Here is a 24,874-nt window from a genome sequence, read left to right as displayed (position 1 = left end):
TTAACCTATGTGGCTGTTGGTGGGGGGGGAGGATGGCTTGAATCTAAGCCCCAGGGGTAATTAAAACGGCCAGTTAGTAAGGTGGGGGGTAAATTGTTAGGCCTGGGGTCCTGAAGGAAGGTGGATAACCTTGGGGTAGGGCTTGGATAGGAGGCAGGACACAGGCTTCATACCTGGACTCAGGGTCAGTCTTCTTGGAGAATTGGTGGGTTGTTGCTGCTGTTTAATGTTTGTAGTACAGTTTTGTTAAAATAAGATATGGTTGTTTATATATATTAATGTATGTTAAATATAATATTAATTAACTGCTGTTCCCACCTTTAACAAGTGTGGTTTAGCATCCATTTTGGGTTAAGTTTAAAATTTTGAAGCAAAGAAAGATCTTCCAAATATAAAATGTTTTAGATGGAGTATTTTTGCTTTCAGGTTTGTTGTGCAAACAAAATTGTTTTAATGCAAAGAACCACAAATTGAGAAAAAAGAATGTAAACTTTAGTAAATGCCCCCCTTGTATCTATGTCCTTACAATAAGCAATAGTCCTGAAGATTGAGCAGTATACAGTATATACTTCTTATAAACAAAGGATTGTAAATATCCACAACAATAGATGTTAGTTATTTTGTCTGACCTCTGGCCTAGGCGCCTAGCTAACACACTAGACACACTAGAATTGTGAGGTGAAAGGATGATCAGACAGGCAGGTAGTTGGTTCAGACAGCAAGGTTTAGAGTCCATAGGCTTGAGACCTATGTTGGAATAGGGCAGGAATGCCATGAGGAGTGCACCCAGGTACCTTACAGTTTTATAGCACAGCCACATGTGGTGTATGATCTGCTCCTCTCCACTTGCATTTTGTAAGCATGTTTAAGAGAAAAGAGGATCCCCTCTTGTGCGTAGCTGCACTGACAAGCATCGACTACATGGAGTGGAGACTGGCCTGACAAATGCGACAGCATGCATTTTTAGGCTAATCTTTGCTCCACATAGTTGCACTCAGGCAGACTCTATGCCAGTCTATGTCAGGGGAGCTACACACTGGACTGTACAGAAGCAGATCCACTTCTCTCTGGATAAAAAAGACAGGTGGAGAGAAGCAACCCGCACGCCATGGGTGACTGTGCCCTTAGCAACTCTGAATTGCTTATTGCTGGTATCTCATTGTAAAATACACCCTACTGTTGATTCTATATAAAGATCTACATACTTCCCAACGTAGATTATTATATTTATTTTGCTTTAAGTAAATTGTTCATATAATTATAGCCATTTACATGGGCAGGTCAGTTTAAATAGACATTTTTAATATTTTTATATTTCTTTAGACTGAATAGAAGGGATTTGTTCTTGTAATTTGCATTAAATTATAAAAAGAAATTAGTCCAAAACAACATGGTCTTTAAACAAATCGGCAGTTTTCTAATCCCATTTTGCATTCAATAAATCTTTATTGTGTATTTTTTTTTTAAAAACTGTCAGATTTGTCTGTACAGAAATAGTAGTTGACAGTAGAAAATGACTATGATTATGCCTGAGAAGTCCAGAAACATTAGAGATGATGTAATTCCTTATTATAACCCTGCTGAAACATGTCTTTGTATACCATCTGAACAAACTACTGGTTCAAGCACACAATTGCTAAAGTCCAAGATTTTCACAGCCTTTGTACAGCTCATATGACAAAATGAATCAACGCCACAGGGAGGAAATGAGTTTGATATTGGGAAAAAAAAAATCAATGTGTTTATATCCAATGCTTTTTGTGACTGTGCTGGAAGAGTTTTAATCATGCACTTTTCTCCTACGCTGCTCTTTATTTTAAGAAAACTATTTTTATAACTATCTTCCACTTTAAATTGATTCTAATGTAAAATATAAAATACAAATGAATAAAAACAGCTATAAATTGATTTTTTTTTGTTTTACAAATTGATTATTCCTTTATTTTTATCTCCCTGTGTATTTAATAAAAAAATTATTTCCCCAAGCCTCTATGAAGGTATTAGTTCAACTTGCACTTCAAACCTTGCCTAAGAAGCAGCTCTTTCTTTGGCAGACTAACGAAAAACTACCTAATCCCTCCTGGTTTGTTATTACTAGTGATTATTACTAGTGAAATAATTCGGAAGGCATGGATTCACTGCAAAGTTCCACACTTTGCCATTGGTGGATTTTTGAAAAGCACGCCCAAATTTGCTGTGGAAAAATTTGCCGCACATCAAAAAATTGTCAGGCCTCATTTTTGCCAAAATGGGAGAGATTTGCTCATGACTTGTTATTACAGGTATGGAATCCAATATTCAGAATGTTTCATATTATAGGCAATATAGGAAAAGCTGTGATGATTTCAGTTGTCTGCTTTAACAAAAGGCTTTTATGCAATCGGTTTCAGGAAAATATTTATTCCGACAAAAGTGTGTTCTTTCAGCAGTTTGATTGTGTAATATTGGCCCAACCAGGGCATATTATACACAAATAGATCTGCTTGTCTCACAGTGTTTGGCTAATGTGTAGACATTTAACCAATTTAACCAGTTTAACCATTCTTAGGAAAAAGTCAAATCTGGCTCTGCACATGAAATTTACTGTATATACTGTATAATTTTATATTTTCTATCAATTTATTGGGATATTATTTTAAATATTAATTAGCAGTAGATTGGTAATAAACATATATGTAATATATGGTGTCTATAGTTATTATAGTTAGGAGTTTGTTCTGATAGGGTATGGGATCCCTTATACAGGGATAAGGGATCCCAGTATACAGTCAGGTGATCCCAATGGAGCCAATAAAAGGGCAACCATATGGGAGTTTTAACCTTATACGCAAGCATGTTGCAGGTAAAACTTAGTCCCTTTGCTCAGTACTAATCTTAAATTACTTATATAGGTCAGTCAGTGTAGGACTGGCCAGAAGGGATGACTTTGACGTAGTTGGCCAGCTTGAAGTATATTGCAATGTACGGACAAACAATCCCTCTTTTTGGGGTGGGGAGGGAAGGCATTTCTTAGTAGCTGAATGCACAGAAATGTCCTAATGTCCTATTTCTACATATTGAGTGCAGAGGATTTTTTGCAGTTGTTTATATGTATTTTGTGGTCACAGCCTCATTGCACCCCCGCCTAATTGTTTACAATTTAGTGATTGAGCACAACTTTCCCTTTTTCTTGTGTTATCCCTTATACAGAGACCCATTATTTAGAAGGCTCAGAATTAAACTGCATTTTAAAAACAATCCTATTTGGTTTATTTACTGTTTAAATTATTTTAGCAGACTTAAGTATGGTTATCTAAATTAGGATAATATACCTGTAATCCCACCCTATATTATATAAATATACAGTATATATTAAATTGAAAAAATGCTGATGCACACCAGGAATTTCTACAAAAAATCAACTTTTCAGTCCTTTAACTGGGACCTTTACCAAGATCTTGTTACAAGTACTACTGCTAAACTAAAAAATTCAAAAAGTCCTACCGTAGCTTCTAGTTTACTCAGTAAGTACTCCTCAACAGGTAGCAGCCCCCGTGCCAGGCTGTGTAGCTTACAAATAAAGTTCAAAGAACCTGGAGAGTATCATTGTATCCAGTGAAACAGTGTAGTTTTATTGAGACATCTTATAGCACAACATGTTTCGGCTCACCATGCACCTGAGGAAGGCTGGTGAGCCGAAACATGTTGTGCTATAAGATGTCTCAATAAAACTACACTGTTTCACTGGATACAATGATACTCTCCAGGTTCTTTGAACTTTATTTCTACTGCTAAACTAGTTCTAAAGTGGATATCTGTATATAAGAATTTTTACTTTAAAGGGAAACGAAAGTCAAAGTCACTTGGGGGTGCCAAAATGTTAGGCACCCCCAAGTGACTTTAATCGCTTACCTCGTACCCCGGGCTGGTGCCCCTGTTAGGAGAAAACAGCACCAGCCCGGGGCACCTGGAGCGCAGCGCTTCCGTCTTCCTGGCTTCCTTTTCCTGAGTGCCAGCGGTGGGCGCATGCGCAGTAGAGTGAAAAGCCGACTTTAACATTTAAGTTCGGCTTTTCACTCTACTGCGCATGCGCGCGCAGCGAATCAGGAAAAGGAAGCGCCGGCAGCTACCCCGGGCTGGTGCTGTTCCTTCCTCACAGGGGCACCAGCCCGGGGTAAAAGGTAGGCGGTCAAAGTCACTTGGGGGTGCCTAACATTTTGGCACCCCCAAGTGACTTTGACTTTATTTTTCCTTTAAACTATTTTTTTTAAATATTGCATTGTCAAATAACATTTGACATTCCAGGTCTGTTTTACAACATTCTGGCCATAGAGCATTTTATGTCTCTGAATAGCAATACAGCACTAAAAGGCCCAAGTAATGTTTTTTCACCTCTGATCCAAAGTTAATTAATTATATAATGTCTGTGTGAGTTTCCTCTGACTAGCTGAGCATAGTGGCTTAGCTTCAGAATATTACATTTTCCATAGCAGCTAATCTGTCTACCGTAAGGGTCAATTCAAGTGAATATAAAAATGATGAGTTTTGTTTGCTATTAGCAGTGAAGAATGCATTTTTGAGTGGTGAGTACTAATATGTATTGTCTTAATTAATTATTTGGGACTTATTCTTTGCTCACCGAAACATGATCTTATTACAGGTATGGGACCTGTTATCCAGAATGCTCGGGACCTGGGGTTTTTCGCAACGGTCTCTCCGTAATTCAAAACTTTCTGGATAATGGGTTTCCGGATAAGGGATCCCATACCTGTATCATATTATGCTTTATCAAAAATAGAAAGTTTAGTATACTACTTGGACTCATTTTCTCAAAGCTGAACTTCTCTTAATGCTCAAGTGTCTATTCTCACATTGGACTTTGTCGCCGCAACTATTTTCTTGTTGCCCGCATTTTTTTATGTGACCACGTTCATTTTTTGACAGGCCCACGCCCACGCGGCCACACCCAATTTGCTGCACGACAAAAAATAATTCAGCACAACAAATTTTTCCGCAGCGAATTTTCACAGAAGTTTCACAATGGCGAAATGCGGAAATTCACTGCAAATCCATACCTGCCGAAAAAATTTGCTCATCACTATTAATGAATCAAATTTTTGTTTTACCTACAGCTGACTGAAAAAAACAAATCAATGACAGGTTGCTGTAGGTTACGGTAAAGGTGCTCAGTGTCCATAAATGAGCCCCAGTTACATAACTCCCACCTGTGTCTTTCTTGGCATCTGTCTCAATTTGTCACAGCAATTTATATTTTTTTAGGTTACATTGTTTTTATATCAGTTAAAATTAATTTATGCTCAGCCTGCAATAAATCTTTAACAAGTAAATCGGATTCATACTGACTGATAATTTTGAATTGCAGCTCACTTGATGTGTATAAAGATTAATGATACAATGCTCCAGTTAAAACTTTTTTTTAACTATACTTTATATAGTGCACATAAGCCGAGATATGGTTGTGCTTCTCATTGATGGGGAGACTGCAGATTTATCCATCTGCTGCAAACATGTGTTTCTCTCTAGAAGCACATAATGTAAAATTGGATTTTAGTGCATTCTCATTTCAAAGTCTCTATTCCATTGGCTGTTGAATTGTGTTGTTGAATTACAAATTACTAAAACGTACAATATAAAGTATTCTGTAATTATGGTAGTTCTTAATTTTAAGCATGCATAAAACTGAGGAAATAGACATAAGATTTTTAGTCCACAAAGATAATAGATGATGTGTCCCAGACTGCGGATTTCAACAACTGCTACCATGAGCTACAAGGTGCAACCGAGGAACTACAACTATAATCTGCTATTAAAGAAACAAGGGTAAAAAAAAGCCCACACTTATTAAATATATCAAAGATTTCAAACACCTATATTAGACATAATTACAACTTAAATCATTAAGGGGGAAATGTAATAAGTCATAAATGGAAAAACAAATTTGCACAAATAAGTATACAAATTTGCATTTCACAATGTAATATTCTTTGTTAGACAGCAATTTCAATTTTAATTACACATGCACAAAGACATACTTAAGGTGGCGTTTTGGTGTAAACAGAACTCTTCTAGTAAGAATTTTTTTTACATATACTTCACACTGGTGTAAACTATAAGATTCACAATTGTCCACTGTTGGAAATCACTAAACAGTTTCCAGGTTTGCATAAGCTATATTAAATTTGTGCAAATAAAAATTTGTTTGTGCAAAGGCATAAACTGTGCATTGTGAATATTTTTTCCTTACTGACTTTTATTACATTCCCCCTTAGAACCTTAACTGCCCAGCACTTACATATGAGCAAAATTTTATGGATTCTTTTGAATTTAATATATTTGTGTAAATATGACCTATAAGGTGAGCTGTTATTCACACAGGTCCTAAATCTAGATAATGAGACCCAATTAAACAAAGGAAACAACAAACATAATGCTTATTCCTTTGTTTAATGAGAAAAATGATCCAAAGCTACATGCTTGTATGTTGCAATAGTAGTTGCTAAAAAGATTAATTTTCCTCTACTTTAACTGTTCTTTGGTAGATCAACTTGTGTGTTTAGGATCATTGTCTTGTTGCATGAACTACTTTCTCTTGAGCTTCTTAATGTCAGCTCTCCTTAGCATTTTCCTGCAAATATGCAGGCACAATTCAGAATTCATAGTTCCATCCATGATGGCAAGCTGTCCAAAGGCAGCAATGCAGAGGTAAATTAAATCCTTTTAGACTCTTGTGACACACATGACATCACTGTCAGAACTGTTTATAAGGATATATTCGTGGCTCTTAAGTGTTACATGGATAGCATTTACAGTTTTCTACCCAAGAAACTGACCAAACTGAAGATTATATATAAAGATTTGATTTGATATAATTTGACTACTTAAATTGGAGATAAATAAATGTTTATTTTGGCAGTTTGTTCCATACTAATTTGAATTCTTCCTTTTCTCCACTATTCTTTCTAAGGAACTTTCCTATTTTCATTAAATAAGTATTAACATTAGATATAGATATGCTAAGGAATATGAGGCAGGACCTAAATCCCATGGATATGAGAAAATCCATACACATCCTTTCAATGTAGCAAACTTTCATAAACAGTTTTTGCAAACTTCAATTACCATTTCCTTTATTGCAGAAATGTATATGCGGCTAATGATTTCAATATGTTTGTATAATCAAGTTGTTGAAAGGTCACGCCATTATCATGGAAAGAGAATCTGTGCTGGGAAATAGAAAGTGGGTAAATATGTATAAATATAAAACCATAACAGAGTTCCTGTTGATTTTATTGTAGAGACACAATTACAGTCATCGTATTTACATAATTGTATAACTATCTACAAGCTCAAACATTAAGAAATTAATAGAGGGTGCATAATGGTATTATTACCGCCATTAACAAATAAAGGCACATATAAAATTACAAAGTACACAGGTGATCTATAATGTACATAACACCGGAATTTTGTTGGATTCCTGCCTTCTTTATTTATTCTTCCTCTGTTTATCCAATGTAATTATTAATGGCACATTGTTAACTTGCAGTACATATTGTTATACGTCACCAGACAAGCTGTGCTTTCCTCAGGGCTAAAGATCAGATTATTCTGCAGTCCTCACCCAACAAGATTTTCAAACAAGCCTAATAAATATTAGTTGGGCAGGTAGTTCCAATAGAAAGAAAAGAGGACACAAAAGACCAAAACATAAAAACACTCACCCAGTAGAAAAGGTAGTCCAAGTGCACCAGTCCCAGACCATCAGCATAGCGAGCGGCAAACACAAAACAACAAAAGTGTGGGCATTTAGGCACTTTCTATTTTTTACTTTATACCTATGTGACCCTTGTGGAATCCACTGCGTGCCTGAAGGCCCACACACAGTCCTGTGTCAACTTAATTTGGAGGGGCCGAGTTGGCAGCTTTTATCAGCCATGAATGGCCAACTTTATTTGCAACATTCCTTTTTCTTACTTTTCTCTGAAACTGGGTTTGGTTGATGGACAATATTATAACACTGAAAAGTGGCATAAATATTTGTAAAAATGTGGTTAGTTTCACAAGTAGTTACTTGTGTATTTCCAAAGTGGCAATCATGAAACATGATAAACAGGGAATATGCAGATTATGGGGGATTGGAATGTGCCTGTCGCATTCTTGCTGAGGACTGAATAACTCAGTTATGAATGAGTTCATCTTTCGACTATGACTGCTAAAACTGTAAATTCCTCTACTATCATCGAACCACATTGAAAGTGAAGCATTTCTTCACTTGGCTGCTGGCACAATGTGGGTGTAGCAGCAGTGTAACTGTTGCAGCAAACGAGAATACATATTATCTATAAAAACAAAATAGAGGGAAATTGCAGGAGGAATGTTTAAAAGCTTCTGCTGTATCATTAAATACAACATTTGTAAAAAGCTTCAGCCCCTTTGTTTAACTATTTGGAATTTACAATGTCATAAAACCTCAATAACAAAAAGTCCAAATCTTTAAATGTTATCCCATTTCTTGTTTACAGAACAGAGGAAATCAAACATGCAGCTGTTTTTATTTGCACTATGAAATAAAATACAGAGTAGGGTGCAGTTATTGTTTTATCCACACTTATTCAGTATGGCTTAAAACACTTTTATGCATGCTCAAAACACATTAGTGAAGTATGGTGGAGTCAAATGTAGGGTACTTCAAATGAAGAGAAATAACAAGTAGCTGCAGTATCACTCATAAAGCTCTTCTTTGCTGCTAGTGAATTGATGGCACTAACACGGTGCATCAACTAAACTTACTCGGTAGTTCAATAAGGGCTGTAGCAATGTAATACATCAGCACCTAAGTGCACTTTGAAAATAAGGAAACACGTTGCTATCATTACTTTGTGGCTATTTGTCTATAATATTTTTTGCACTAACTATATAACAGCCTACAACTGGAGGCTCTTCTGGGCCTATTGCCACTTTAGCAAAGAAACCTATGCTGCCCCCCCCCCCCCCAACCTAGCACTTACAAGGAAGAGATCATTAGTGTAGAAAGAGAAATACACTTAAAGAGACAAATTTCATTAAAAAAAAAAAAAATATATATATATATATATATATAAATATAAATAGATGCCGCACTCACAGGTCTTAGTGAAAAAATAAAAAAAAATTTATTGTGTCAAACTATATATATATATATTCTGGATAATGGGTCCTATACCTGTATAAATATTGGCTTTTATAGTTACCAGGGGCAGATTTGCCGCCCCCAGTAAAATACTACCCGAGGGACCAATCTCATGGCAGAAATGATACAGTAAGCATGTAAGCAACACACAACGTTTGCAGAGACAGGAGGGCTTTGAATCTCTTATCATAAAAAATTCAGTAGCATCATTTATGGGTAGAAATGGGTACCCCCTTTTGTAAAATAACTTGTATAAAAAAGTTGGAATCCAGACAGACAAACTAGAAAATATATCAACATTTTTGCATGCGTAATTTTTCGACGCACAAGACAAATTTTTTGGGTGGCAAATTTTTATGCATGTTTCTTGAAAAAATCCGCCAGTGGTGAAAAATTTTGCTCATCACTAGAGCCAAGTAGTATTGTCACCCAAAGCAATATAATTTGAACCAGAGGCCCACTTGTACCCAGTTTGTTGCTTAATGCCTTTTATATAAATTGTATTTTTTTCTATGAGGCGGTCTCCTCAATCCTTTTAGTTTGTTCGTGTATCCCCACTCCTGGCTCTACCTAAGCTGATCAGAAAACCCTGCACTACACTGATGAGCCCCAAGAAGGGCGAAACCGGTCTGTAGTTGGGAATCTGATCAGCTATTATTCTGGCTTCTGCTTTAAACCCAGTGGGTGAGCTTTAGCCTATAGGATAAACCCATGTAAGGGACAAGCCCATGTAAATGGGACTTTTCTAGGAGCCTTAAGGAATTTCTTCCCAGAATCCTGTTATGACTTATTTTTTTCTATATAACACCATGTATGACCAAGTTGTTAAGCCAAATGAACAGACTTTTGGAAGAAGCAACTCACAAACGTCAGTGCTAAAAAAGCAGTAACATTTAACACTATTTTGTGAATCTAGGCCTGCATTCTAAAAATATGTTTTGTGAAACCTTAAGATTTTGTGATATTTTAGGACAGGGTTATGCAATAAAAGATAAAACATTTGTAAAAAGTCAAGTCATGGCGAGGTGAAAACTTTGTCTTAGGCGACAATGAGCGGCCAGTTACTAGGGGTATCTCTGTTAACTTGAAGAGCCAAATTTTCTTTTTTAAAACAAAAATTTGGCTTTTCTAATGCAGAAAGCACTAATGCACAGGCGATGCACCCCCCTCTGGACATACTCTAACGCTAAAGTTGTAAGCGTGGAGACTGGATTTTTTGGAAAAAAACCTAAATCTCACAATTAATGGCATTTGGATGACATGTCTTTCACTGCCATATGCCACCGAGGTTGAGCAGTTAAAAAACAAATGAGCAACATCTTAACGTGAAAGAAAATAAATAATTTTCCTAATTTTTCCTATAGTGCTTCTCATTACTTAAGGATGAAATCCTATAGTCAGAGAAGTTGCCTGGTTGTCAAAAGGCAACCAAAAAAAAGAGCTACTGTATTGATTCATTGATTCATGAATTCAAGTACAAAATAATAACTTCCAGAGATATTGATTCAGGAATTAAGGATTTAGGGGCATATTTATTAAGCTGTGTAAAATACATGGAAAAGATCGCCATCTGAACGCCGGATATTACGCCGGATATTACACCATTATTTTCCATAAGTTCCGGTGGAAGAAAGAATGCGTAAAACAATTAAGCCGATTTTACGCCGTTTTTACGCCATTTTTACACAGCAGAGCCTGGCGATGTGTGGCGAATTTTCTCGCCGTTTTTTACACAGCATAATAAATATGCCCTTAAGTGTAGTAACTTCCAGATCACTCAAAATGACAATTTTAAAGCTTGTTATTAATACCTGGAGTAGTTGGCCTAAAATTAAGATCATGTGCATTGGGTTATTAACAGCTCACTTGTCTAGTTCCACCATAATTATTAATTTGCCTCAGTTGTGAGATTCAGTATGGCTTATGGGATCATATACTAATATAGGGCTTAAATGCAACTGGTTACTATGAGCAGCTGCATGGTGCAATGTTTAACAAGAATTGTCAAACTATATGATATGCGTTAAACATCACACTCTCGCAAGTCCTTTTGCACATTTTAATAGTATGCACTAATATAAGTGTATAATACACAAAAGCCACACAAACCTTGTAAGCCATATCCTTATAAACAGCGCTTAGTGATGTCATCAATTATAATCGGTTCTTAGTGGCGGTACTTAGATGTCACCCCAGAGTTTCATGACCTGAATAAAGCACTAGGGCTTTGACCTTTTGCATTTATATGATCATGGAACTTTGAGGTGACTTATAATATCCTTATATTTTTAAATAGGGGGTACATTATTCACTATATATTTACAAACAGACACACAATCTGGTAAGCACAAGTCATTCAAAGCATAAACCAGTTGCATATATGTAATAATAAACTACCGAATATTTGGATATCTGAATAAAGAAAATAAGGGGAGTGCAACTGCATTCATTTTAGAACAGCATATAGTATATTAATGTTAATGCCATTGCATGATAGATTGAGAGGAATTATTAAAGAAAAAAGAAAACTTGAAGTTTTTGCAAGTTCATCTCCGGCACCCCTAAGAGGATTCAGTCTCATACACAGTGGGAGTAAAATGGGCAGCACTTATTTATGTTATGTGACATATAATTGCAATGATAAAATTAGGATGGATTGCAGCAGATGGGTGGATAATTGGAAAATGAGCCATGCAAAATGTGCATTCACTCTAACCCTTTCTAACACAGTCACTTATCTGTAGCAGAAAGGCATGACAAAGATAAAGACAAAGATAAAGACAGGACAAACAGTACTAGCAAAAAAGTTGCTTTTGTGCAACTATATGAATATGCACACATATAAATACCAAAGGGTTGGCAGCTGATGCTGGACTACAACTCCCAGTAATCTGGACAGCCTGCAAAAGCATTGTCATGGGTGCTCCCTCACATGACAGCTAAGACAGACAAGATAACAGAGCCTATTCTTTTCAATGGGGCCTGTGCTGAAGAACATGAATTTGAGTTTTTGAATTTGCGTTTGTTATTCTAAATTGAATACATTTGCATATCAAATGCTAGATTTTTTAATAAGGAAAACTTGTTCAAATAAAAAACTGAATTACCTTGATTTAAACTCGAAAAAATATGGCTTCACTTTGCCTAGGACAACTGGCTTCTACGGAAACTCACTCATTTTCGAGGGCTAGTTTTTACATTCAAGTTTTTTATTTTTTTGCACTTAAAAAATTCCAGACATGCAAGTTTTTTAGCAAAAAAACTCAAATTATGAAAAAAAACTTGAGCATTGATAAATCACCCCCAAAGTGTTGAAGGAGTGAGGTGGAAATCAGAAAAAAGCTACCCCACCAGAAGCATAAATAAACACTTGTATTTTAGGGCCTAAAGCTGTTTCTGAAATCATTAGCATAGCTGCGATGCAACGAAGATGCAATTTTCATGTGATTTATTGTAGGTGCTAAATTGTATAAGCATTTGTAAAATGTGCTGAAACTGTGGTGCAAGTATTTTATGCCCACTCAAATTGCACTGAAATTTTGGGGAATTTTGTTGCATTGTGGGTAAATAATGACAGATTACACCTTGTGCCAATGTATTTTTTATTTTAGCTCAATATGTTGATTCATAAATAAACGCAATAGGAGTTCCACAGCCTTAAAGGGGAAGGAAAGGCTAAGTCACTTGGGGGTGCTAAAATGTTAAGCACCCCCAAGTGATTTGAATCGCTTACCTCGTACCCCGGGCTGGTGCCCCTATTAGGAGAAAACCGCACCAGCCCGGGGCACCTGGGGCGAAGCACTTCCTCCTTCCTTTCCCCTAGACTCCCAGTCCGCGCATGCGCAGTAGAGTGAAAAAGCCGACTTCTCTGTTAAAGTTCGGCTTTTCACTCTACTGCGCATGCGCGCGCAGCGAGAGAGGAAGGAGGAAGCGCTGGCAGCTACCCCGGGCAGGTGCTGTTTTCTCCATACAGGGGCACCAGCCCGGGTAAAAGGTAAGCGATCTAAGTCACTTGGGGGTGCCTAACATTTTGGCACCCCCAAGTGACTTAGCCTTTCCTTCTTCTTTAAATACAACTGGACCCTGATTTGTTAATTTAAATCGTAATAAATATAATCTGTGGGAATGTGTATTATAAAATGTACTCTATGGAAATGTCACATAACTATAAAATTAACTGGAGTCACCACAGAATTCTCTTTGAATTTAGAACAGGTAATATTGTGGAAACACTGCTGCATTCACCTCATACTGCCTGTTTCTAAAGATGAAAAGCACATGTGGAGAATACTATATTGCTTTCATGCTGGTTTATGGGAAGGATTCAACAGAATACATCAAGTTAATAAATAACATGTTATACAAATAGAAAAGTTTTATATAAGAAAACCATTCAAACCACTTTGTGCCAAAACCTACTGTATATTGTGTTTTTAATCTAGGGCTGGGGTGGGTTGCCAGTGGCAAGTAGTTTATGAATACTAATGTGAATATATTGAGTATTGTATGTGACAAACATATTTTTATTCTTCTAGGTGACACAAAATCTGTGTTGCGAATTTTCATGTATTAAATATTCATGATAAAACCCTCAGTCCAAAACATTTTTTAACCTACTACAGAAAGGCAATATATGCTGCAGGATCTGCATTTTTATGCTCAAGTGTAAATCTTGTGTAAAGAAGTTCTCTTAGGAGAGCCAGCAAGCCAAGTCTACATAAAATGTGTTTCAAATTCTTTCATTGCCTTACAGGAAACTTTGGGTTTTTCATCTTTTATATACTTTGTTTGAATCTGTAATTGCAGCTGTGCAGTAATTCTTCCCCTTAAAATTCTGCCTGCATATGAATTTAGAATATAATGTATGATTAGCCATTCTTTTGCCGAGAAAGCAAAAGTAGGACCTTTCTCCAGTATGTGTCTGTACTAACACTGACGTATGTAAGCGCCGAACATGGGTGAAAGGAAGCAAGTTGTGTTGAACCTGCGTAAGGCAGCTTTAATTTGTTTTGTACACTTTTAGAGATGTACACTTTGGGACTATGTAACTCCATTTTACAGGCAATTATATAGTCTAATTTAGAAAGATGAAGTTAAACTTGCAAAATTGCTTTACTACATATCTTTGACTTCATACAGTGCTTTAATAATCCTGACCCAAACATAGGGGGTAGTTATTATTCTAAAGTTAATATTAATTTGAACATCAACTCTTAAGATTAAAATCTTAAGAGCTGATGTTTAAATTAGTATTAACGTTTTGCCACAAAGTTATTACGGGCATAACCAGGATGCTAAATACGCAAAGTTGTGCTACCTATAACTATTCTTCTATGCCAAAAATGCCATCCTGCTGGAAAAATGGTGTACCTGGCTCAAGGCTGTCTGGAAAATGTTGATGCCATGTGGCAACCCTGGTTGAACCAACAGGACCTTGGCTAGACTGAGCACTCCATTTTGTCTAGATTGCCATATTACCCCCCATGCTCTCCCTTTTCTCCTCCAAACACTTTTTCTCACTCTTTCTGCCTTCAAACTATTGATGTTTCTTTGGGAAAACAAAACTTCTCTAGGACTTTATTTTTACTGATGTATGCTTTACGAAGGTATGTGTCAAGACCTATGCAACCTATACTAAAAATGCTTTAAAGCATTTGTAATTGAAATGGCAAGTTAGCCACTCTGCCCTCTTCTATCATGTAGGCCTGTGCTTTTAACTACAAAGTAGTATAAAGTTGAAATACAATCCTGTAAAGATAATGTTTAAAATTACCATTTTCATTTAGCAATTTATACATTTTAAATGCTGAGTAAATGTTTAAATTGTACTGTATTCAGCTGATAGCCTAAAGACACTGCAACAGATGGTAAAAGACCCTGCCTTTCTGTTTACTCTCATTTATCAAAGTAGGCAGCTGTGTAATGGGTTAAGGTATACTGACCCTGGTTCAGGCAATGAACAGGTGCTGTAGCACAATATTCCCACCTGTTGGTCATTAGGACCCCTATTCCATGCTGTCAGCTAATAAATTGTAAATTATTATCCAGCTATATCTTCCTGAACGACCATCTTCCACAGGCTCTAAGGCAGCTTAGTTATGGTACTTTTTTACTGCCCTTTCACATTCACAGCAGTAAGGTATCATTCACATATATTTAAAGCTTGAGCAACATAATTATGGACATTTGTGAGTCTTTAAATAAGGTTTTATATAAGTACTAAAGTACTGATTTTCAAGTAAGGCTCTTTTCTTGTCAGAAGGCAAATAAAATATTTTATTTTTATGGCGTGCATAAATGTTTGCAAATGGTAACTTCATAAAATTTTGTTGCCAATCAAAGTCCAGGATTCAACAGTTTCACAAACTTTCCTCCTTTGGAGAAAACAATTTTAGACGGTCATTTAAACATTAACAGAAATCTTCTTCTGCGTTTAAATGTGGCAGATCAATTACATATTGTTGAGTATACTACATAGAGTTTAATTCGTGCTATCATAATGGATAATGGATGCAGTGAATTATAGGAGATGCATAAAATCCTCAAGGATAAAAAAAAAAGGATCCAGGAGCAATTTTAATAGTTAAACATGGTGATCATGCTTTTGAATGTTTTCTACAGGTAGATTGATAGAGTTACATTAATGTAATTCAGAAGAGCATACCAAATGGCTGCATTTATTTCTCTGCAGTTTGCAATATGCATCTTGATAGTTAGACATTTTCCAATAAAAATGCAAAACAAATTTCAGGAGTGATTAAATGGTTAATTCCCCTTTGAATTAACATCTAGCCTGATAGATAGTAGTATTCTGAGACAATTTGCATTGGTATTCCATTTTTATTTGGTCGTTTTTTGCATATTGTCGTTTAACTTTTCAAATGGGTACAAATGCTGACCCTCACAGCCAAAAAATAATATATTGTTTTGTCCTAAAATGTCATTGTTTAGTACTTTATTACTTATCCATCTCATAATCATATTAAGTCTCTCATTCAAACCACTGTCTGGCTGCTATGGTAAACTGAACTAGACAGCTGCTTAAATTCCAAATTAGAGAGCCTCTGCTCAAACAGCTAAATAATTCAAACCATAAAAACGGCCGATCATTATCCAGAATCCCATTATCCAGAAAGTTCCAAATTACAGAAAGGCCATCTCCCATAGATTCCATTATAAGTGAATAATTCTAATTTTTAAAAATGATTTCCTTTTTCTCTGTAATAATAAAACAGAACCTCGTACGTGATCCCAACTATGATGTAATTAATCCTTTTTGGAATCAAAACAATCCCACTGGGTTTAATGTTTAAATAATACTTAAGGTATGGAGATCCTTATCCGGAAAATCCCTGGTCCTGAGCATTATGGATAAGAGGTCCCATACCTGTATCTATTGGGCATTCCTCTTTAGTTCTGGTGAATTTTATGCAGTAGGCTTAAAGCCAACACTTTCTATTTGCCCTGTTTTGTTCCACTATGCTCATCTAACAATAGTTGTTCATGCTTAAAGGAGTACTAAACACTTTAAATTAATGTGGCTAGAAATGCCATATTTTAAATACTGAGCCAATCTACAGGTTCAGCATCTCTATAATAGTAATAATCTAGGCCTTCAAGTTGTCGCAGGAGCTCACCATCTTAGATTTTGTTCGATGTATCATGCCATACTCAGTGTGCTCTGGCAGCTGTTGAAAAGCTAAGCTATGGGGTTGTTGTAAAAAATCTAGTAAAAAAGGATATTTAGCACAATGTTGCTAATTGTGCTAAAGGTCAGAGCTGCCATAGAATAAGAGTCTGAATGAATTACTAATCAGCCTTGTCTTGTGAGATTTATATTCTCTATATACAGTATAAAATCGGTCCCTAAGCTCAGATAACTGACAGCAGCACAGAGCATGTGTTATGAATCAGCAGAAAAGAAGATGGGGGGCTACTGTGGGAAGTCTTTACTGCTAAATGGCTGTGGTTGCCCTGGGGTGGTACACAATATATTAACAGAAATTATATACAGTATCACACATGAAAGCTTTTATATGGGGCACAAAACAATCATAAATTTCGCAAAAATGTATACCATACAAAAAGGACATATTATTAGTAATGCATATGAGGACTAGAACCCCATGGCAGACCTTATTCATGTTACCATTTAGAGCCCTTTTTCTTATCCTTGGATCCCCAAATTATTGGACTACAGCTCATAGAATCCTTCAATATACAATCACAACAGAAACGCCATGTAAGTTTACTAATCACGCAAGGTTTTGTACCAGAAACAGCTTGGCAGTCTTCATAAGTTTTCCTGAATGGACTTTTGTAACTAAGAAAAACTTTGCCAACTTTTATGATTGCCCCAAAGCTTGGGCAATCATAAATGAGCCCCTAAGAAATGTTAGGAAATTAGGCTTAAAAAATACACAGTCAAATCATTATGACCCTAATAACATAATTATATTAGTTTATTATTTTAATAATCTATGATAAATTAACATTTATTGCATATTACATATATTTGTTTTTTTGTCAGCTTGTTCTAAATCTGAAGGTCATCTTCATTTATTAAGTATGGTTGCTTATATAATATGAATAACACATATCTAATGTTTCCAGGTTAACAGATAACTGGGTAAACTTAGCTTTCACCACATTATAGTCATAAAAATTCCTTTGTTGTGGGTATAGGCCTTCAGCACATTACAGCCTGTATCATATGACTACAAGGAGACACAGTGGTGTCTGACACAGTGACCATGACATGTTAAATAAAAGGGTGTGCTTCACTGAGGATCATGTAAGAAGTAACTCTTCTTAGCCGTAAGGATGGTAGTTCTATAGATGCTTTAAAGTATCTTGTTAAAAGAATTCTTAGCTAGCAATAACCATGTGATAAAAGGATTATAATAGGATTGATTGTCCTTTTCCGAATTCTACATAAGTTAGCAGGGTTGGATTTATTTTCAGTGTGCCCCGATACCGTTCTTCTCTTTGGCCCCCCTTGCGCACCCAGAATCACATCCTTTCATCTTACACAGGGACGCGCACCTAGACCCCGGTGCTCCAGGTGCAACAAAACTTCAGGTGTGGCTGTTAATTTGTGCCTTGTTAAGCCCGGGCCTATGTTGCTACTTCATGTTGTCTCTTTGAGAACCTTCAACATTGCGCACCGACTTATTAGACTCTGATAGACAGCTGATTGGTCAAAAGATCTGCTCATTTGGTGACCTCATTAAACAAAAGGATCTATCCATGTAAAAGGCACCTATCACATAAAAACCTTTTTGCCCTATCAGATAGGGGGAAAATAGTACAATACACTATACAACTATAATGTCCTACATCTCATGTTGCAAATATTTAGCAAATATTTAGCGAGCTAGGGCACTCATTATGCACATGTTTAGCAGACTGCACAAGGATCTCCCTCCCACTTGTTTCCCCTATCTGGACTGCAGGGTCTGTTAGCCTGCACCTCCAGTGGAGAAACAATTTTAATGTTATGGGTGCTCTTTATAGCAGACAAACAAAGAGATTGGAAGGTTTTTTTTTTTTTTTTTACCAGTAACTCCTGCAACTATGACATTAGTTTACAAGTGTCGAGACATGGCAAATGTCATTGAATTCAATAAGACAGCAAATAATTTTAGCATTAAAAGTTTTATCATGGCATTAAAGGAATAGTGAAAAGCTCCTGGTCTTAGGGTCACCATCAGAGGGTACTGCAGTCAGGGGCCAAATGGCAGAGGAGAACTCTGAAACTGATTTTGCATGGGGCTCCACTAAGGGTGGAGATGTTTGTGTGATGGGTATGGCTTTTTTTTCTTTGGTGCTTTCTTTCTTTGGCAGGGCCTATTACCCAGGGGCCCCTGGTGACCTGTGGGATGATAATTGGGACCCCCTGTGGGAGGCCCTGCTAACTTAGTAGTATGGCTCCATCATTACTGATAGCAGTTCTATAAACAGGAATTGGCCAAAATGCATATATAAATTCTTATCTCTTCTTTTATACAAGCCCCCTGGTCTTCCCTCCAACCCTCTGGTTACTAACCTGTGTTAAACCCCAACACAGCTTCAAGCAGAGTGACTAGCTGAGAGACTTTGTACTTAGGGCAGGGCAAAGTTCTGCAACAATGCAGTGGCCTGTTGTGACTTTGCCTCATCTCCCAAGTCTATCACAAAGCAAGTCTGCTTGTAGCTGTGTCAGGGCTCAAGGGCACCTTTAAAGAAAAGACTTGACAGGGTTTATATAATGACGTGTGCCTGTTAAAACTGAAACAATCCAAACGTGTTACTGTACTTTCAAAGTGGTCCTGTATTTCAACACCTTTTTTTATAGTAATTAGAAATATGCCCATTTTTCTAACATAGGAAACAAGTAATTTGGAAAACCCAGTTGTTTTTCCCATATACTTTTCTTTAATATTTCCTTTAATTTAAGAAAGTGAAGATCAGAACACCATCAGCACAAAATAATATCATTTTAAGTTGTAAGTTTGTGTGACATATAGCTGAGTGTAAAAGGTAGAACAGAACTGATAACAAATGGTAAGGTTTTAAAGAACTGTAGGCCAAAGGACCTCTGGCAAATGGGGAAAAAGGTACATTTGCCCAAGATTCACAAGGTCAGACAAACTCTCCTATTAGCTATACAATCAAATCTGAATTAACAATCTTCCAGACACGACAGATCTCATACAGTAGGCAGAAAATCACTAACAGTTAAATCTTAACTGGCAATCCTCTTTTTACAAATGATCCAAATCTGTTCCTGTACAGTGGTACATCCAGTCTAAAGGAAACCCGCAGAGCGAATGGCACACAGATCGTACCCTGGGCATAATCAAATATCTCAATGCTGCAAGGTAGCAAGGTAACACTGACCACTGTGTTGCCTTAAAGCATTCATGAGTTGTAGAACCCAGTAAAGGCACATCAGTTTTCCGTTCTGTAAGCATGATGTATTGTGGTTCTAGGCACTCTAATTATGATTTTGAGTTTTACTCACAAGAAAACTTTAGTTGATGGACCAATATAGCATAAACATTAGAGAAAGGAACAGTCAGTAAATCATACAGATATCTGATACTGATATGGTCACGGCACCCAGTTTCTTTATAGACAAGTTCATCTGTAAGTTCATGTATAACATTGACTGGGGCTTTCTAATTAGTATGGCTGCTTGACAAAGATGAATGATTTAAAAATGTGCATTCTCTATGGCTGTTGCTTAAATTTCAGATAAGAAAAACATACTGGCTTATGAAAGTTACCAACTTTTTTTTATACATATCTTTTTATGCAATCTCCTAAGTATATCCTTAAGCAAAATTTTAGCAGACTTTTATTGGAAGGCAATTAGAATAAAACATATGTAATGGTCTGCTCTAGTGCCAGTGCTCTCAAGGCTATAAGCAGAAAATGACATGCATCAAATGAATTATGATTAAAAGTTAAATATTTTTTCCTTGATTTATATAATACAAAACCAAAGCAAAACCTTATGTGAATGATGATTATTTTAATTTGTAAAGAATGAAAGGTTTTTATGAAAAAAGGGTTTTCATGACAGCAGCAGTTGAAACAATACATGCAATTGTACCCAAGCTATACCATTTCATTACATCTTGAACAACTGAAAGGCATTTAACAATAGCTTATTAATCATCTATAAGCTATTCAGAAAGTTTTGCACATATCTTCATGGATAAATGAGACATTCATTTGGAAAAAAGTACACTCTGATTACAATACATTCACCAAAGCTGTTGTTTTTAGCTGTCAGAGAAAAATACTGCCTTTGAAATCCAAAGCAACAGCAGGAGTTTTTTGACAATGTCATATATACTTTCCACTCAGGACACACAGCTCATAAACTATACAGTACCTCTCTGTTGTTGAGCCTGGATAAATCCACAAAGCATCAAACTTAGGAAAACTGTATGAAAAGTTATTTTTGCCAGAACCAAGCGATAAATGTTCAACATTTTGTTACGAGACGCCTCTCCTCTGCTTGCATCCCTGTTCTTCACTGACCGCAGCTGTGAGCCAGACGCACAGAAAAGCTAACTAAAGACTTCAGGCTAAAGTTAGAGACAGTTTGGGAAGTATACTCCTCCTTCCTTACTCCCACTGAGACTGTTAACATTCATATTTATGGAACAAGGCACCTGGCCTGTGTTGTCTTATTTACAAAGATTACTGGAGCTATAATATGCCAGATATAACTCCTGACATACAGTGTACATAATCAGTATTTTTAAGATTCATGTAAGTTATATGGATTCCAGGTACAAAACAGAAAATAAATAAAGTGCCATTTGATTTTAACATATTGTAACCAATAGCCAAAGACGGCATGGCAATTTAGAACTGTATAGTAAATATACATTATAAATGAAAAATACATCCATGCATTCAGTCAATTCACTTAAAATTGTATTCACAGTCTACAGGTCATCAAATTATAAATAGTAAAAACTGCAAGAAAAAATACACACAGATGTGTACCTTAAAGCAATTAAATCGGCATTTCATTCCTCAGAGCTTATAGCAGCTGGCCGTTCTGCTTTGATCGAGTTTATTTTTCCTTTTTTCATGTAGATATCTTTTACAATATGCTGTGTATTTTACAGAGCACACTAGGGATCCATCTTTCTAACTTACTAACGCATGTTCTAGTTTAGGACAGTAAAGGTAATTGGAACCAAAAAATAGCAAGTTGAGTTGGTGGCTTTCCATGTTTTGTATGTTACATAGTTACTTTGGCTTGAAAAAAGACCAGAGCCCATCAAGTTCAACCCTTCCAAGTAAACCCAGCACATACAAACCTATACTGACCTATCTATACACTCACATACATAAACCAACATCAATACTAACTGTAGATTTTAGTATCACAATAGCCTTCGATACTATGCTTGTTCAAGAACTCATCCAAGCCCCTCTTAAAGGCATTAACAGAATCTGCCATCACAACATCACTTTGAAGGGCAATCCACAACCTCACTGCCCGCACTGTGAAAAACCACCTATGTTGCTTTAAATGAAAGATACACTCCTCTAATCTAAAGGGGTGGCCTCTGTCTATAACCCCCTCTAATGTACTTGTAAAGGGTAATCATGTCCCCTCACAAGCGCCTTTTTTCCAGAGAAAACAACCCCAACCTCGACAGTCTAACCTCACAGTTGAAATCTTCCATCCCCTTTACCAGTTTAGTTGCACGTTGACAACTTTTCAATATACGAAAATCCCCAGATCCTTCTCAATTAACCCTTTAGCTGCCAAGGCCGTAGCTCCTACGTGCTGGCAAAAAAAGTCGCTAAGTGCCCAGCACGTAGGAGCTACGTTTTACACTAAGTCAGCGCGTTCTCTGCACTCGCCGATCAATGCGAGTGCAGAGACGCGCTGCCAGCCCCACAACCCCCTAGGCAACGAGCTCACCGGCCCTGGACGTCCTCCGCCGCCTCCGATCGCCCCCAGACTGACCCCAAGTCGCAGCGACGTCATCAAGACGTGCCTGCTGCTTGGGGTATTTAAATCCTGCCCCTGGCGCCGCCCTCTCACTCTTGGAGCCTCGTGGACGTGCCTGCAGCCCCCTGCGACCCTCCAGCACAGAGATCTGCCAGCCTGCCTTTGAGATCTGCCCCAGGTACATTTTTTTGCACCATTTATACACTTTACACCATTTACACTATTGTAATTTTTTTTTTGCTGATTTTTTTTTTGCAGTTTCCACTTTTTTTTTTTTTTTAACTTTTTTTACACTTACACACACATATACACACCTGTACACACACTCACTTCTTTTGCAAGTGTGCACACATACATATTTTTTACTTTGCCTTTATTTTTTAGCCTTTACACACTTATCACTGTTTGATCAGTTTTATTTTATATTATTGATTTCATTTGTTCATTGCTTTTGTGTTTCATTGCTTTTTCAGTTCTGCATTGTACTTTATTTTCTGTTTTACTTGTTTTACTGTATAACTCTGATTTCTAAGTTCTGCTTTATACTTTTATTACTGTTATATTGCTTGTTACCTTGATTTTGCAGTGTGACAAGTGATCAGGTAGCCTGAACGCAAGTCACACGGCATAATCTCATTTTTCATTGATTTTCTGATTTCTAAGTTCTGCGTTGTACTTTTATTACTGTTATATTGCTTGTGTTATCTTGATTTTGCAGTGTGACAAGTGATCAGGTAGCCTGAACGCAAGTCACACGGCATAATCTCATTTTTCATTGATTTTCTGATTTCTAAGTTCTGCGTTGTACTTTTATTACAGTTATATTGCTTGTGTTAGCTTGATTTTGCAGTGTGACAAGTGATCAGGTTGCCTGAACGCAAGTCACACAGCATAATCTCATTTTTCTTGGGTTTCTTAGTGATTTTCTGAGTTTCCAGTTCTGCGTTGTACTTTTATTACAGTTATATTGCTTGTGTTAGCTTGATTTTGCAGTGTGACAAGTGATCAGGTAGCCTGAACGCAAGTCACACGGCATAATCTCATTTTTCATTGATTTTCTGATTTCTAAGTTCTGCGTTGTACTTTTATTACAGTTATATTGCTTGTGTTAGCTTGATTTTGCAGTGTGACAAGTGATCAGGTTGCCTGAACGCAAGTCACACAGCATAATCTCATTTTTCTTGGGTTTCTTAGTGATTTTCTGAGTTTCCAGTTCTGCGTTGTACTTTTATTACAGTTATATTGCTTGTGTTAGCTTGATTTTGCAGTGTGACAAGTGATCAGGTAGCCTGAACGCAAGTCACACGGCATAATCTCATTTTTCATTGATTTTCTGATTTCTAAGTTCTGCGTTGTACTTTTATTACAGTTATATTGCTTGTGTTAGCTTGATTTTGCAGTGTGACAAGTGATCAGGTAGCCTGAACGCAAGTCACACGGCATAATCTCATTTTTCATTGATTTTCTGATTTCTAAGTTCTGCGTTGTACTTTTATTACAGTTATATTGCTTGTGTTAGCTTGATTTTGCAGTGTGACAAGTGATCAGGTTGCCTGAACGCAAGTCACACAGCATAATCTCATTTTTCTTGGGTTTCTTAGTGATTTTCTGAGTTTTCAGTTCTGCGTTGTACTTTTGATTAGTTATATTGCTTGTGTTAGCTTGATTTTGCAGTGTGACAAGTGATCAGGTAGCCTGAACGCAAGTCACACGGCATAATCTCATTTTTCATTGATTTTCTGATTTCTAAGTTCTGCGTTGTACTTTTATTACAGTTATATTGCTTGTGTTAGCTTGATTTTGCAGTGTGACAAGTGATCAGGTTGCCTGAACGCAAGCCACACAGCATAATCTCATTTTTCTTGTGTTTCTTGTGATTTTCTGAGTTTCCAGTTCTGCGTATTACCTTGATTTTGCATTTCTTTTCTTGCCTTTTATTGCATGTCAGTGGTTCCATTGCATTTTTAGATTTGTGTTGCTGTTCATTTACTGTTCTTGCTTATTGATTGTTCTTGGTTGTATTTACAGAACTTTGCTTGTATTACTTTTATTTCAATAGTAATTAGGTCATAATCATTTTTATTTGTGTTGCTGTTGGTCTACTGGCTTTTGCTTTTTTTTTTTTTTTTCTTTGCTTGTTCCGGATTGTTCTTGCTCTACATTGTCCTTGGTGGTTTTTTTTAGGGAGGTCTAGAGTTCAAGGGAGGGGTGGGGTTTCTTTGCCAGATTTGTTT

General features: G+C 36.7%; 1 protein-coding gene across 9 annotated transcripts in view; it reads right to left on the bottom strand.

Moving 5' to 3' along the window:
- lama2 (laminin subunit alpha 2) overlaps positions 1-21,216 on the bottom strand; it is a 337,794-nt gene extending 316,578 nt beyond the window's left edge. For all 9 annotated transcript variants that reach the window (XM_018094209.2, XM_018094212.2, XM_018094210.2 and 6 more), the window contains exon 1: positions 21,054-21,216. In XM_018094209.2, coding sequence (XP_017949698.2) covers positions 21,054-21,153 — 100 coding nt within the window. In that variant the 5' untranslated portion in view covers positions 21,154-21,216. The remainder of the gene's footprint in view (positions 1-21,053) is intronic.
- Positions 21,217-24,874: the final 3,658 nt, after the last annotated feature.

Source organism: Xenopus tropicalis, chromosome 5, assembly GCF_000004195.4.
Source record: "Xenopus tropicalis strain Nigerian chromosome 5, UCB_Xtro_10.0, whole genome shotgun sequence".
Taxonomy (NCBI): Eukaryota; Metazoa; Chordata; class Amphibia; order Anura; family Pipidae; genus Xenopus; species Xenopus tropicalis.
Note: the sequence above shows the minus strand (reverse complement) of the source record. Positions and strands in the feature narration are given on the sequence as shown.